Raw genomic sequence first — 16,911 nt, forward strand, 5'->3', positions numbered from 1 at the left:
AATCTGTCCCTTCTACCTTGCTCATTTTCCCCTCTTGATGGTGTCTTTTGAGAGGTATTTCATAAAGCATATTACCTGTGCTGTTATTAACAACAACAACATGATTTATTACACTTTTCAATTGTACCCCTGAACAATTCAAGATTCATGCACATTTGAAAGCATGTGGAAAAGGGTTGCAGCTTAATCCTACCCAACTCCTTTCAAGCTGATGTAGCTGCACCAACAGAGCTCATACTGCTTTCTGAGAGGGAATTCTGAACCATGAAGGCCTCCTTTTGCCCAAGGTAAGCTCTTGCAGCCCCGCTACATCTACTCAGACCTGCACTGCTTACTTTCCTGGCACAAGTCTGAGTGGACCTGGAAAGGCAGATCAAGGCTAGGAAAGGAGATAGGGTATCAGCCAATATCACCCCCATTCTGGCCTTGATCCTCCAGCCCCAATCTGTTCCCCATTCTGTCCACTCCCTGCCTCTGTCCCACCCACCCCCAGGATGACTTACCAGCAGCAGGGGACGTGAATGAACTGCTGGTACAACTGCATACAGCAGTGGCTTGGCTGCACAAAATGGTATGTTGCATTTTGCGACAGCCATAAAGGATTGTACATTGCCAGAATGTTTGTTCCAGCAGTGTAAGGCCATATTACGAGTGGGCCATCAGCCTCAAAGCACATGTATGTAAAATGTCTCAGCCTCGGATCCTGTATGGCTGGGAAAGACCTCTACCTGCAACCTTGAACATAAGAACAGCCCCACTGGATCAGGCCATAGGCCCATCTAGTCCAGCTGCCTGTATCTCACAGCAGCCCACCAAATGCCCCAGGGAGCACACCAGACAACAAGAGACCTGTGTCCTGGTGCCCTCCCCTGCATCTGGCATTCTGACACAGCCCAATTCTAAAATCAAGAGGTTGCACATACACATCATGGCTTGTAACCCGCAATGGATTTTTCCTCCAGAAACTTTCCAATCCCCATTTAAAGGCATCCAGGCCAGATGCTGTCACCACATCCTGTGGCAAGAAGTTCCACAGACTGACCACACGCTGAGTAAAGAAATATTTTCTTTTGTCAGTCCTAACTCTCCCAACACTCAATTTTAGTGGATTTCCCCTGGTTCTGGTGTTATGTGAGAGTGTAAAGAGCATCTCTCTATCCACTCTATCCTTCCCATGCATAATTGTGTATGTCTCAATCAGGCATCTCTTTTCTAGGCTGAAGAGGCCCAAACGCTGTAGCCTTTCCTCATTAGGAAGGTGCTCCAGCCCAGTAATCATCTTAGTCGCTCTCTTTTGCACCTTTTCCATTTCCACTACGTTCTTTTTGAGATGTGGTGACCAGAACTGGACGCAATACTCCAGGTGTGGCCTTACCATCCAATTGTACAATAGCATTATAATATTAGCTCTTTTGGTCTCAATACCTTTTCTAATGATCACAAGCATAGAATCGGCCTTCTTCACTGCTGCTGCACATTGGGTCGACACTTTCTTTGACCTGTCCACCACCACCCCAAGATCTCTCTCCTGATCTGTCACAGACAGCTCAGAACCCATTAGCCTATATGTGAAGTTTTGATTTTTTGCAAGCTTGGAGAGCTGGAGAGACAATAATGTGCTAGTGGACCAATATAGAGCAACTTCCAATGTTCCAGATACAACTCTCATTAAAGTACAAGAAGGATAAAAAATAAATTCAGTTCAGAGTCATTTTAGGTTACTAAAGAGGAGCAGATGATGACATTAGAACAGCAATGGAAACAAAGATTGTGCATTTTAAAAAGTTCTCTCCTTTAAAATGTGTCAGTTACCAAAGGTGGTCGTCTTATTCTGCTAGATCTCTGGTTCCGTGGTTTCACTAAAAGCTTGTGCTTGGCAGCTGAATTATTCAAGCAAGCTGAGAAATCAGGCGGAGCATCAAAGTCAGCAGGGGGCGAGAGGCTGTTGTCAGCTGTTTGCAGAGCTACAATTTTAGCACTTGACTGCTTAGGGAATAGCTGGCTTTCTGTGGAACAAGATCTCAGTGGGTTCGATGTGACCTAAACAAGAAACCCCAAGACAAAATAAGAGTGTCAGACAAAAGAATGAGATTTTGAAGTTTCTAAAGCAGTTTAAAATGTCTGTTCTATCAGTAATGGAGCCAACAACGTTCCCAAACAAACTATGCAGTGATAAGAGCTGCTCAATACTTCCACCTCGCACAAAGGTTACTCTCCATATTGGGAAAAGGCATGCACTTGGCAACTTGTACATGGCTCCATCAGAGTATCCTTCTGGCCATACACACAAATCAGAAAGCCATTATCTTCTGTCCAGGAATTATAAAGTACATGGAAAGGTTAGTGCAATGGGTAGGAGTGAGAGCACTGGAAAGCCTTCCTCCCAAAGACTTGCTCCCAGATTCCCGACCTCCCCACCTACACAACATTTATTTGTACTAAAAACTGCTATATTCAGGGAGATGCATGGATCATTACACACAATTTATGATGTCTGAAACTATCTCCCAATTTGTACGCATGTGGCTCAAAAGATACTTGCAAGAAAATGCTCAAATGTCCACACTTTTAATGACAGAAAGATCAACAGTGGAGTACAAAAGTACAAAGGAAAATAACATACCATGCTTAAAAAGCAATACAGCGTGAAGCTGCCTACACTGCTCAGAGCATAAGGCAAGGTTCAATGTACCATCACCAGCTCATTTCATTTAACAAATAGTGAAGAACATTTACACTTGGACACCAGTATCCGATCTTGCTCACATCCCTGATCCTTCTGAGCCACTGCATCTCTGCCTAGTCCTTTCTCCCATGAAACTCAAGTTGATCTCCTATCCAGACACTAATCAGCTCCACTTTTTATCCTCATTATCCATAAACCCCTGCAGATAAGGAAAACTGGATGCTTGAATCCACAATTTTATGGCCAGCCCCAAGCCAGGAGGCAGCGCCAGTCAAATGCTGCCCAGAGGTGAGCGAGATTGCTGCTCAGCAGCGCATGCTTGTGGAATGGGGGGAAGACATTCCAGCATGGGAGGGGGGTGGGATGGGGAAGGAACCAGTCTGGGAGGGTGATGGGACCAGGGGAAGCCTCCTCTACTGGATCCTATCCTCTCTGTCAGGCTGAAAAGCCTGACACAGAGGTTCTTGTCTGGGCTGGCAAAACAGCCAGCGCAGACTTGAGAAGCCCCATTGCAGGGCATGCACCATTACACAGGGGTTCTTGGTGCCCACGGGGTACAGTGGTTGCCATTTTGGAGCTACAATTCTTCCAAGTACTGGGAAGCTTAGAATTGGGCTGCCTGTCCCATTAAACTTAATGGAACTTAGGTTTGTGCATTATGATTTCTTTAATCAGCTAACAGTTCTATTATATATCAGATACATTTTCAAAATTATTCATAGCATTCAAACTAGCCCTTCTAAATGTAATTTAAATGAAACCTTTCAAAACCATAGAACTGACAGAGAGCAACCCCCCACCCCTACTAGTGCACTGTCTCTTCCATTATCTACTCTTCTGCTATCTAATTTGAGCAGGATCAGTGACGGGGATTTTATGTTACTAAAATGACAGGGATGTTATGTTCTTAAAACATTCTTCATCTTCAAGAGCAGTGGAACACTGACTGTTTATGGAGAAGGGTAGCCTTTGTAGCTGCACATCAATTATGGCCCAACGAGCCAAACAAATCAACAGCAACCGCAGAGTTATAGCTGCTGTAAACTACTAAAGATCAGTGGTTTATGCTGTAGAAATTTACACTATGAAAACCTGACACATTCTACATTCACCATGCTTTGTGAGAGGTAAACATAACCTGTATGAATGCTTAAGGTATCCAAAAAGTCCTGTAAACTAGCTTCAGATCTGCTAGTTACACCTCTGAGAGCACAACCCTAACTTTGCACTGGACCCGTGCAAGTCCTGGGGGGGGTCGCAAACATCTGTAAAGCACACTTTCGCCTCATGTGTCAGCTGGGCCAGCACAAGGACATGCACTGGCTCCATGCCAACAGACTGTGGTAAGTTTGCACCAGCTGAGCTCGGCTGGCATAGAGGTCTGGGGGGCAAGGGGAGGGTGGGGAGGAGGTGCTCTGGGGCAAGGGGAGGTCAGGTGGTAGGCAGGCCCATAGGCAGGCAGTGGGAGAGCAGGGCGGGGGGCAGAACCTGGCACTTGTGCTGGATCCTGACCCATTCCCAGGCAGCATGACGCTGAGCTGCTCGGATCTGCGCCACCTCCTTAGGTGGCACAGATCCAAGTAGACCCACTGGGGCCACTGCAGACTGACCTGGGATAAAGGGAAGCAATTCCCCTTGCCCCAGGCTGAGCTGTTTTCAGCCCCAAATTTGCACTGCATATGGGGCAGCCATGCTGGCCTCTCCATTCCAGCACAAGTTAGGATTGCGCTGTGAGTGACTTTGGAATCCTTGAGAAAAAAAAGAGGCCCCAAGTTTGCAGTTCTCCATCAAGCTGTCAGTCTTATCTCTTCCAACAGTAATTCCAGGCTCTCTAACCTATTGCTTTTGTTGGTGATGTGTGTGTGCCTGAATTATAGGCAGGAATGGTTTCATTTACCTAGATGTATTTTGTATAATTATATTCATCCAAAACACAGTTGTTTGCAGCTAACAGTTTTATTACTGCATTTTCTTTAATTCAGTATACCTTCTATTATTGCTCTTAGTATATTAATCTCAATAAATTACTTTTGAATTGAATGAGTCACTTTCTATCACTTTCTTATAATGGCAATTTGTGGGTATGTGCATTGAAACAAAAAACTACAAGATCCCTAGACAGGCATGTTTTGGGACACACGTAAATGCTCAGTACATGTGTTTCCAAAGCATGTATGAATACCACTGCAGTGGCAATGGAAGTACCAGTCCAAGCACTTTTGCATTATGTTCCAGAATGGCTTCTGTCTCTGACCAGTCCTGGGGCTGGGCATTTGGGGTGATTTAAGCTAGACTCCCCCAAATCTACAGGCAATCCCGGACAGAGTGTGGTGCATGCAATCCGAATCAAAATCAAAGTGGACACCCCAATATTAAAGCTCCCACAGCCCTTGCTGAAGTTTCAGCCTGCTTAACATTTTCCCCCAGTATAATTTAAAAGAAGAAGAAAACCTAGGCCAGTGCATGTATTTGAAGTAACATAAGCTTTGGTCCCAAGTTATCATTTGCATGTGTAAAATTATTCAGTTTCATGCCGCTGTGAAGTTCAAGTCCTCTTTGGCATGCCCCCACTTGGAAACTGAGGGAAACTGTTTACCAGGAAGCAATGATTTGCAGGTTTGAAGCTGTGCACAATGAACCAGAGTATTCAAGGAGAAATTGTGTAAAACGTGTTCATAGTTATACTCTGAAACCACACTGGGTCTTAGAGTACACTTTGTACATCTAGTATAAGGAACAACTTAGATCTTTTATTTCCTTTCTGTATATCACTTCCTTTCTACCTCATCTCCAGGGGGAAAAAAACCCATTTTTTTCTTTGCACTCTCCATACTTGCCTTCTGTATGCCTAAAATATCTCTAGCTCTTTTCCAGCTGAGAAAGACTAAATGGGCACCTTTTCAGGGCTACTAAAACCACTGTTCAATCAGTAGCATATATGCCAACAGACTGAAGATAGACACCTATTATACACTCCGACTTCAAGCACTGGAGGGAACACTGACTGGGCAATTATTCTGGCTCATACAGGCTGGCTGACTAAATTCAGGCCCAGATCTCTCAAACAACAAGAAAAATTATCAGTAAAGCATTTCAGCTTAGATTCCTAGGAGACTGAACCATGGAGGAGTATTTGGAGACAAAAAAGGTGACTGCTGTTCCTCACATTGCCTGTCTGGTCACATGACCCTGAGCACATGACTCAGTCCTCCTTTAGGAGTAACTTTTCAGTCAAAAAGTTGAAAGAGCAGGGTGAGGGCAGTGATGAGGGACTTCGACTCTTTCTGTTGTGACTTACTCCATCAAAAAGTAACATCTGACCAAGATTGTCTCTAATTCTGGAGGCTAAATTCATTGGTGGTTGAAATCTCAACAGCAGGATAAAATGTGTTAAATAACAGTGTAATCCGATGCTGGTCATTGTGGTCAATGGGTCTTGCTCTCCAGTAAGTGCATATAGGACTGCAGCCTAAAGACCCAATCCTATCCAACTTCCCAGCTCCGGTGTAGCCACAGTGCAGTCCCGTGGTAAGGGAACACATGTTCCCATACCTTAAGAAGGCCCCTGTGACTGCCCCTCCACCACAGGATGCAGCACACACCCCACTGGCACAGCTGCACTAGCACTGGAAAATTGGGTAGGATTGGACCCTCAGACTCTCCCAATATCTAAAAATGACTCTACTTGAACTACTCGAGAGTTAACAAATGCCTTTCATGAATATCTCTTAGGAAAAAAATAATAATTCAACCTCTACTTTCATAACATTTAGCTCTATACCAAGGATCTCAATATATACACAAGGATCCCACAGCTGCAACACTTGCTCTTTGTTGTTGCCATTATGTATCATTTTCTTGGTCTTTAATATATGCATACATAGGATTAAGTTTACCTGTTCTTCTTCTTCACTGCCTGTTCCAGCTAAACTCAAAGAGCTAAGATGCTTGTGAGAATCAGAGAACTGTGGGGTGGAACGAGGAGAAGGTTCAGTGACGGATGACAAAATGAGATGAGATACACACAGAAGCTATATGCTATACAAAAGTACACACAGGCTACAAGCAGAGAATCTCTACAGAGTTATAAGAATTAGTAGGGATCCTGAAAATATAAAGATGGAGGGGAAGGAATACTGTTTAAGAAAAGTTAATGAAAAATAACATTAAATGACTGCACATTTCTTAAGTTGCAGAAGAGTATCAACAGGCAAAGATTGGTCATCGTTTTGCTCTTAATCATTGTTGTAATTGCTTTGATATTTTTCAGCCACTGCTACTATATCTCAGTTCAATGCATCCCTAAAGAATCTGCTACAATAAATAAAGCTTTTCCAAATAATATTCTACAGAGAGGCATCTTAGAACTTTCTGATCCTTACAGCTGTCACTTTACGTTTGTGCATCCCCCCCCCCAAATAACTTTCTTTTGACAGCGTCAGGTTTGACATATTGTTTCAAATCACTTGGTTATGCAGTTTTGTTAAATGCTTCACCAACTTTTCTCTGAATGGTTATTTACTACAAAATTTAGAGTACTGGGAAGTTAATTTAACTGACAAACACAAAGAAACAAAATTACTGTTTTCACCTTTCATTCAAAGTAATGATTGGAAATGATATGCCCAGTGTATTTTACCTTTGCTGTACTGGAATTTAGAATTTCCTGTAGTAAAGATGTTTCCGGTGGACTTCTGGGTAACCCATCATCCTCAGAACTCATCCCAGCATCATCTACTCTTTTTGAAGGAGTTCCAAATGGGGATGACACTCCTAATTTCCAGTTCTGCTGAAGTTTCAACTACAATAAAAAAGGTTGAGTACACTGAGCATTGCAGTGTACACTGTGCACTGCACACTGAGTATTGCATTGTATATCCCTTTTTATCCAAGGGCTAGATCCTTAATATATATATATTTTTTCTACATGAGCATTCCTGAATTTTTCCAGATATGTGCTTGTATGGAGAAACATAATGTATGAACCACAATTCCCATAACCACATTGGATCTTTGATTACCCACAATAAGGCAATCAGAATGTAGGTTGTGTTGTTGAGATGCAAGTTATGTGACAGAGTGGGATTTGAAACAATACTTACCTTATCACCTGAGTTACACATTTCTGTTGACTGCACTGCTGTCAAGTTTCTTAGGGACAAAAAAAATACCTGAACGTTGACTTTTAATCTGAGCCTGATGGTTTGTCTGGTAGCTAAAGACTGGAGTTCAGACAGCTTAGGGGGAGACAACAAGAACAGCTGCTAACTATGCTGTGGTACACTAGTTTATATATTATGTTTTTCCACGTAAATGGAAAGCCAAGGAAGACTAAGACGGCCTGCAAAGACAAAAGATGCATGCACTCTAGGGACCAATTTGTCTCAGTCCTGGTTAGTAAGAGATTCTGGTAAGATATGTCATGAGGGCAGGGTAAGTGCAAGAGATTAGGATCAGGCTAGGTAGCTCTTGGTGGACTTACTATCACAAGCTGGCTACAAAGCAATTCAGAAAAGCAGCTAAGAATGTTGCTCCAGCAATTGTCTGGAGCCAACTGAGAGCTTTAATAGTCCTGCAGTCAGGGTGTGTTCTCTAGCTTGCCCCCCCCCCCACAAGTTGTTCCAACTTAAGGGGCCATGCCCTATTCCTCCCTCTGGTGAGGTTCAGGAGTCTCCTGATGCACCTAGTTGGAGGATAGTAGTGGCAGGGTATTCCCCTACACCTTGGTGGGTCTCAAGAAGAGGAAAGTCCATAGTCAGAGGAGCAGGGCAGGGTTAACTATTTGGTTGATGTAGGTATTGACACCTGGGGCTCCCCTCCTATGGAAGCCTCCAGGAAGGAAGGCATTTCTGAAGTACTTTCTGGGCATGGTGTCTGCCCTCAGTCTCCTCCATTATCCAAGTCTTAATGGTCCAAGCTCAGGACCATGACAAAGCCCTTACTATGCCATCCCAAAATGTACATTCTAGCTTTGATTCCACAAAGCAAGATACCTATGCTCTTTGTAACCTGGTATTTGGGTTCATTCTGGTGACTAGATACTTCCTACAGTTAAATTATGGGCACCCTACTAATAACTGCTAAACATGCTCTACACCAGTGCCATGTGTGTTACTAACAGACATGAGAAACAAAAAAGTTGCTCAAATACATTTAAAATTTAGAAATGAAGGTGAATGTTTTTAACTGTACTGCATGCATTTTAAATTACCTGCAAAGCCCTAATCCGATTGGAAACATTTTCCTGAGAAAACACTCGGCTTGGTCTAGCAGGTTCTTGTGCAGCCTCTGATATAAAAATGCTGTCATGTGACAGTGCTCTGCTTCCCATATTTGTGCGGATCCTAGGAGAATACGAGAAGCTAGTAAAAATGAGGCACAAGCATTTCACAAATTCTAATGGAATATGTATGCTTCATTGAAATGAATCTTATTTCAAAGCCTACCTTAAATGCAAGACAAAAGAATGAAAATCATGGCCGAAGCAGAGCCACTCACCTGTAAGATTATCCCTAATGATCACCTGAAGCATCATATTTTAGGGACAGCAACCACCTTTCAATACCACTTGGACAAGGGATGCAGATGCAGTGAGGAATCCAAAGTATGTTTCCCAGAATCCTTCATTAGACCACAGAAAATCCCCAGATCCCCAGAAAATCCCCAGATCAGAGGAACAATTCTGATCGTGGTCACAGCAGCAGCCCATGTGGCAGTGGGCAGACAAAGCACAACCTTGGAACCCAACATACTCGACAATGTTGAAAAGGATTCAAAGATTCACATCTCTAAGCAGGAGGATGCAAAGCATCTTGACTGGCCCAAAGTCAAATTGTGGCTGAGAGCAGGAGGATGTACATCTCTGTCTTGCTCCAAAAGCATCTTCTACCCCTTCTTTCCCACACCAATCTGCCCAATTCCTCATTACACCCCACTTCTGAGAACTCCCTGTTTTATGGCTTCCCAGATTCCACTGAACCTTCTCCCAAGTTCTACCTAAGTGTCTCTCCAAGCGATATATGCCAAAAATGTGCAATTTCTCAGTTGTTTTGAGGTAGAAGGAGTCAAGTATCTTTAGCCTAGCTATCACATTTGCAGGAAGACTATTAATCTTTGCAGGGAGACTATTTCTCCCAGCACTCAGAATGTAAACTTTCCTTACAGATATTATACAAGAGCACTCAGACCAAGCAATGTCCTCTTCTTTAATGAGGACTGGAGGGTAGAACTATCAGGAACCATCCCCTACAATTAGTAAATAAAGATACAATTTGGTGAGGAGTATACCAAGTGGTGATGTTGCCATTCTTAGAAATGGCACTGCAATGCTGTTCAATACTTTCAAAAAATAAATACAATTCTTCACTGAACTCACTGCCTTCACTAATAGCATACATTAGATTGATCAAAAATAAAAACTGGAACCAAATGAAACATTCCTTCGTTAATTAAGATGCTACTGAAATGAATGCAAAGGAAACAAATGGGAACTATTATACTCTGTTTGCAACAACTGCTGTAAATATGCTTGACAATAGGTGGAAAAGGAAGTTCTGGAGGTCTGTTTAAAAAGGCAGAAAAAATATGATGTGCAACTGCAATGTATTTGGGGTAATTCAGAATAGTTTAATTGAAATCTCTGAAATGTAGAGAATTTCTCCAGAAAATACTTATCTGGGATGTGTGAAACCCTCCTAAAGGAATTTAGGTTTGGCTTAGAGAGGACAAAATGTACTCTAGACAGCATTTTCCTGCTCAAAGTTGGTGGCTGGTGGCCCTGAAGGCCTCTTCCAAGTCTATGATTCTTATCAAGACTCTTCTGGCCTCTCCAGGGCATTTCACCCTGGAGGAAGAACTTCTAAGCATTTGCTTTGAATTTCATGTTAGGTAAAATCCTGGGGATGCTTGGAGCCCTCAAAGACATTTTTGCTTCTCTGAAAATTTCTCCACCCAAAGGCCAACCCTCAAGTTCATTCCTAACTCTGCTTTAAATGACATTTTTGGAGTAATTCTTACTACAGCAGTACCCACTGGCACATTTTACAAAACTGCAAGTAAAACTACAAAACCTGAAGAAAATTGCAGCAGCTCTTCTGTACATCTGATATTTTGCTTTTTTAATGTTGATACTTTGATGTCAAAGACTTTCCAAATTGTAAGCTGATGCTCTTGAAGCAAAAGAGTTTAAAGCTGCAGTTTGGCATCCTCTTGTGGCAATATTGTGCAACGCAGCCTTAAATAGCTTTGATAGGGAGTGTGGAGGGACACTATCACCCAGTGCCCATTTGAAAAAAAGTGGTGCTGGGGTTCAGACCAGTATATGAAAGAAGACCAATATTGATCAGTCTGAACAATGTTAAGTTTTGCATAGTATGCTTTTAATAATTATGCTCTTTTAAAAGGAAATATTGCATATTGTCCATGATCTTTAGCCCTGGTATACCAGTTATCTGAATGATACAACAGACACATCACATGATTCAGGTTTTGCAAGCGGACAATAAAAGCTTGTACTTAAAAGAAGTTCACAGATCTGCCCTTGTAAGGCAAGTCAGGTTAAGGCATAGTGACTTTTCCAAAGTCACCAAGTGGGCAAAGACATGAGCCTTCCTGATACACAATTAGTTGACTGTTTTTATAGACTGAAATTCCCAAGGGAAGCTTGAGCCTGCAATCAGAGTTCCCTTGGGCAAGGCACCTGGTACTTCAAAAATAGCGAATTCCTTGTTTAGTGAACAAAATTCAGGACAATTTTAAGACTTACTCAAGTTCATCTTCAGAATCATCATCTATGTGCATTGACAGAGAGGCAGTGACATCGCTTGTGGACTGGCAGAGTTTCAGACTTCCACTTTCTGAAGATAATGTCTCTTTCCTTTTCCTTTTTCCAAAGAACTTTTTAAAAGTTTTGAACTTTGACTTTTTCTTTCCTAATGCATAAATATTAAGGAAACACCTGTGATTATTTCTGAGCAGTGCTTTTCATCAGGACTGTGCATGTGTGCGTGCGCCCAGGTAGCAAAATGCAGTTTCTCCCAACTCTTTCTTCCACCAGTGCTTTCTTGAACCAACATGTCTTCTACATCTACACTAAAGGCTAAGGTAATTAATTAAGGTAATTAATTAATTACCTAAGGTAATTAAGTCAAAAATAATTTGTAATGAAACCTTACTACTGTTCTCCTTATTTATGGATGGAAATGAGAATCTAAATAATAAAGAATTGGTAGAAATCTTTATGGGAGCTAGGAGAGAAGAGATTGCATGTAACTGGAAGGATATAATGGGACTTTCTTTTCAAAGGTAGTTAAGTAGAATGTGGAAAATTACATTAATAGACTACAAGGGCTAGAATTTTGATAGGTGAAATAAAAACAGATAATTTTATAAAAATTTGGTTCCCCTTGTTGATCTTGGATATGGAAATAGATACTGAGATAAACTGTAGAGGAAATTTATTAACATACAGGATGAGCCTCATTATTCATGAGGGTTCCGTTCCCAAAACTCACATGGGTGGCAAAAATCACATTAAAGCAAATCCATTAAAAAAAACAATGTGCCTTTGCTAGGTGATTTAAAAACATCCTTGCTGACCTTTGTGATGTAAGACAGAGCAGTTAGGCAGACAATCCATCAATCAGTCTCTCTCCTGGCACTTACAAAGGCTTCACTCTGAGCCAATAACCTCTCCCTTCCCCGGAGCAAAGTGCTGGAAAAGAATGGAAAGTGATTATCTTCCTTTCACGTGCTCAGAGGAAAGGAGGGAGTCACTTGCCTTGAAGTGAAGCAGTTCTAAGTGCCTGGAGAGAGAATGATTGATGGATTGTCAGCTGTCTCTCGCATTAGCGAGGCTACTTTTAAACAACTTTTTTCCTTTAATTTAAACAGCCCTTCTCGTTGTGTTGAGACAAAACCACGGGTGAAAAATCCGTGGATAATTACGTTATACCTGTATTGGTCTTCTGTTTATTAAGTGTATAAAATGTTATATATGGGGGTGTACCTTGTTATTTTGGTACAGTTTTTGGAAAAGAATGTAATATGGATGTTGTAGAATAGATGGAAAGGTTGGAAGATAAGTATTTGATTGTACTTATTGTTACAAATTGTTATTGTCTAATAATAATTAAATAAAAATTAAAGAAAAAATCTACACTAATGGCCAAGTAATACTACTGTTTTTGCCAATGGATTACTATGATACAAGACATGTTGGAAAAAAACAAAAGTTAATACACACTTATGCAATAAAAGTTATTTAATTATTTCTTTAGTTGCTGACACATACATCCAAATTTTAAGGAATAAGACTGTGAAGTATACCATATAGACTTGTGTATGAGTCAAGAAATTTAGGTCTTAAAATTGATTCTAAAAACCTCAGTCAACTTATATACAAGTGTGTATAGTAAATCTGGTAATGAACTTGCTCTTAGAGCAACTCTTTCAAAGAAAAAAAGGGAGGCAAGAGGCAGAGAGAGGCCCGTGAGCGAGAGACACACACACATTACAAAAGTACCCACCTCTGTTTTTTTGAGCTGTACAGAATGTGTTTGCAACTATACCAGCCTGGTTTGGTTGAAGGGAGGGAAAAAACCTGTAAGCCAGTGGTTCCAAAAGTTTTCCGACTGACGGCTCTCTTGGCCTACTGGACCATTGGCCAAGGCTCCCCATTAGGGCTATAATCCTACACATCAGTGTTTCTCAAACTGTGGGTCAGGACCCACTAGATGGGTCGCAAGCCAATTTCAGGTGGGTCCCATTCCTTTCAATATTTTATTTTTAATATATGAGACTTGAATATATGAGTCACACGGTATGTGACTGCATTTGGGGAAATGTTACAGACCTGTACTTTTAACAAACTAGTATGTATTTTCTTTTAACAATTATAGTAAATGGGACTTACTCCTGGGTAAGTGTGTGTGGGATTGCAGCCTAGGATTGTTAAAAATTTTCCTCTTGATGATGTCAAATTCTGGCCATGACATCATGTCTAGTGGGTCCTGAGATTCTCATTCTCAAAAGTGGGTCCCGGTGCTAAATGTGTGAGAACCACTGCTATACATTGTATATGGCAGTGGGTTTTTCGTGAGGATTCCATGGCTCCCCAGCTGGTTTCCACGGTTCCCTGGAGAGCCACAGCTCACAGTTTGAGAACTCCTGCTGTAAGCTTAAGCAGCATCAGGGTTCGATGCAGCTACACCAGGCTTGGTAAGTTGAAGGGAAAGAATAAGCCTGAATGGAATGGAAATTATGTGGCATGGCCCTCCTGGAGTTGCCTGCAGAGAGGCAATAACTTCCCCCAAACTTGACTTATCATAAGAAATGTCTTAATTTAAAATTAATTTAATCTTAAACATACAATTTTAACAATATGGATGTGGGGTCCAAGGGAAGTCAAGCAGGGACATAAATCTTCAGGGCCTAGGCACTCCTGGCCTATGCTGTCTGGGCTTGACCTGCTCTGTCCCACCAAGAAAGTGCCTGAGGAAAATGCGCTTCAGAGGTTCAGTGGGAAAGGAATTATTCACACCCTGGCCCTACTTTAACTGGACTGGTCAGCCTGCTTCCCAAGAAGGGCATCCCTTCTACCTTTTGGCTAGAGGATGGGCAATTCTCCTCAGTTACCCTGTGCTTCTCTGAGGGGGCCAACCAGCACTCATCCCAGGCTTGGGGCTTTTATATTCCAGCCTGGCCTCATCAGACCCCATAAGCTTCCCCACCCCCACCCCGCAGTGAAGACATCTTGTGCTGTGCCTGCTTGGCTGCATGCACACTATTCTTCTCAGTGCTTGCTGGGCATGCTGCCAGCCCCTGCATGTTTAATGAGTGGACAACCCAGGGAGGGCACTGGACCCTGGTATGTCTGAGCCCAAACAATGCATTAATCAATTTCATACAAATAGGCTAAACTGGATACAGGCTGGTTGCAGACATCTAGCAGGTAAAATTTGGACATGAAAAATGCAGATTGTCCAAGATTGATTCCCATAAATCTAGGACTGTATAAAATATATCAAATTGGGTTTGACAGTTCTCAGATAACTACAGCGTTCTCGCTCTCTCTCCCCCTCTCACCCCATTCCTCACAAAAGAAGAAAAAGTTTTGAAGATATGAACCAGAAATAAAAGGAAAATCAACCCAATTTGTGAATGATCAAGTTCACTCACATATTCAAACCCATGTTCTTATGAGAAACATCTAGTAGCCATTCATTAAGCAAATTATTGGTAAATCTGATCTCTGCTGATAGTACTAAAACATTTCCTATAGCAGGTCTGAATCTGGCCATAAGTTATCTTTCATATGAGAATTGCAGTGTGCCCTGTTTGTTTTAACATAAGGAAAAGGAAAGCTAGGGAAACATTTCTAGAATAAACCAGGGCTACAGTGTTTGGCTAATTAGATACATTAGTCAAATAAAACAAGTTGGATTAAAAAGGTGCCTCCAGTTAATTGGGCACCAGATTTTTAAAAAAAACATTAATATGTTACAAAAAAACCACAGAAAGTAAGCGTCATTTTGGAAGAGGCTTTCCTTCTTCTCTCTCACGCACAAGAGAGTGCACCTCTTCTAAAATGGTGCCTACTGTGAAATATGCAGCATTATCTAAAAACAAAGTATACATTTTTCTTCAGAACTACTTTATATATACACATTTATGCATATTTGGCTGATTCACTGACATTATAACATTTATGATTTGGCTAAGATTTCTTCAGTTGGATGGCAGATCTAGAATAAGCACAGCTAGATATTGTAAATGCCTAGAAGAATCTGCATTCAACATATTCCATAGCCATAAATTAGGTTCTCTCGAATATACAGTTAAAGATTACCTGAACTTTCCTCACCAAATCCTTCAGTTTCTTGTACTTTGGTATCCATTGCTCTTATGGAACTCATATGGCAATCACTAAAATTGATAATAAAAAGCATAATTAAGCCAATTAAGTATATCACCAGTATGTAATATACCCTTATATAATAACTATTACCTCTAAAGCCTTAAGGCACAGAAAATTTGAAGCAGCTCATCAATTTTGTAGAGTGAGCAGGTTCAAGGCAATGCCATTTAGCTAAGTTATGTCCATTTCTGCTCCCAGTAAAATAGTTTCCATAATCCAAACTAATAATCCAAACCAAAAATTTCCACGTGCTGAAGCACATTTACATTTGTATTGGACAGAAGCTATCACAAGCTAGCATATTTCCTAGAAAGTTCAGAAGATTGATGGGGGGGGGATAACAAAACTATAACACCGACAATTTTGCAGGATTTATATATCTTATGAATTTGCATGGCACGGATAGAGGCCCTTCGACCTTCTTGGATAATTTCAACCTAGAGATTCATAGGAGTGTTAGCATCATGTTGATGCAAATACTGCACAAGTATTATTGCAAAATGAAACAACTTTATGCCATTTGAATCTGTTCAGAACATAGTGAGTTTGTGGAAACACTCTCAGGTTTTACCCATATCTGGCAAACAGATCCCATAGTGCTGATTGGACCTTCCTGGCAGTATCCCATACAGCCCACTTGGACCACTTTCCTACTCAACTTGGTTTCAAATGCTGTAAAACAATGGTTCCAAATGATAGGTCATGACCTGGGTGGTGGGTTTTTCACAATCCACTATTTTTCTAGTGTTGGAGAAGGAAAAATAGCTCAATTTCTGTGCTGCCTCTACCAATATTAGCAGAGGGGTAGCAGCACCTCCCTCTCTCAGTTACTGTATGGCAATGATACTCTTGGAAACTCGCCAAAATTTAAGTCTGAACATCTTTTGAAAGTTTCATAAATTTGTTCAGAGTGGCTCTCTTTCAAGGGTCAGGATTTAGCTAGTAGAGAAGTAGTGACCTCAAATTTTAATGTGGTGAATTTTTATTCTGTGCACTCAATTTTCCATTATTGCAAACTTTCAAGATTCAATAGATATAAATTTGAGTAGTCAAATAAGTCTTAAAACAAGACACTTTGAAAGGATATTTTAATTTTTCTCCAACCCATCATAAAGTTACACTATCCATACTCAGCTTTCGGATTTAGCCAAGATCAACTTGTTTGCCAGTTTGAGGCTTATCATGCTTGTTCATGAATGAAAGCAGTGATCAATGCAGCAAAAGGTCAGCAGTTCCTCAATGTTGCTATGCTTCTGAAAACAAATTAAAACCAAGGCATTCAGGTATGCTCTCGTCATCTTGGTGACTA

At 41.3% G+C, this 16,911-nt stretch overlaps 1 protein-coding gene across 1 annotated transcript in view; it reads right to left on the reverse strand.

Annotated features, from left to right (window-relative positions):
- Positions 1 to 15,600, reverse strand: part of CRACDL (CRACD like) — a 36,174-nt gene extending 20,574 nt beyond the window's left edge. Inside the window, exons 1-6 of the mRNA XM_066619281.1 lie at positions 15,534 to 15,600; positions 11,451 to 11,616; positions 8,898 to 9,030; positions 7,326 to 7,487; positions 6,583 to 6,651; positions 1,813 to 2,040 (exon numbers count right to left, since the gene is read on the reverse strand). Of these exons, the coding sequence (XP_066475378.1) occupies positions 1,813 to 2,040; positions 6,583 to 6,651; positions 7,326 to 7,487; positions 8,898 to 9,030; positions 11,451 to 11,616; positions 15,534 to 15,600 (825 nt within the window). The remainder of the gene's footprint in view (positions 1 to 1,812; positions 2,041 to 6,582; positions 6,652 to 7,325; positions 7,488 to 8,897; positions 9,031 to 11,450; positions 11,617 to 15,533) is intronic.
- Positions 15,601 to 16,911: the final 1,311 nt, after the last annotated feature.

The sequence above is a fragment of the Tiliqua scincoides genome, chromosome 3 (genome assembly GCF_035046505.1).
Source record: "Tiliqua scincoides isolate rTilSci1 chromosome 3, rTilSci1.hap2, whole genome shotgun sequence".
NCBI lineage: Eukaryota > Metazoa > Chordata > Lepidosauria > Squamata > Scincidae > Tiliqua > Tiliqua scincoides.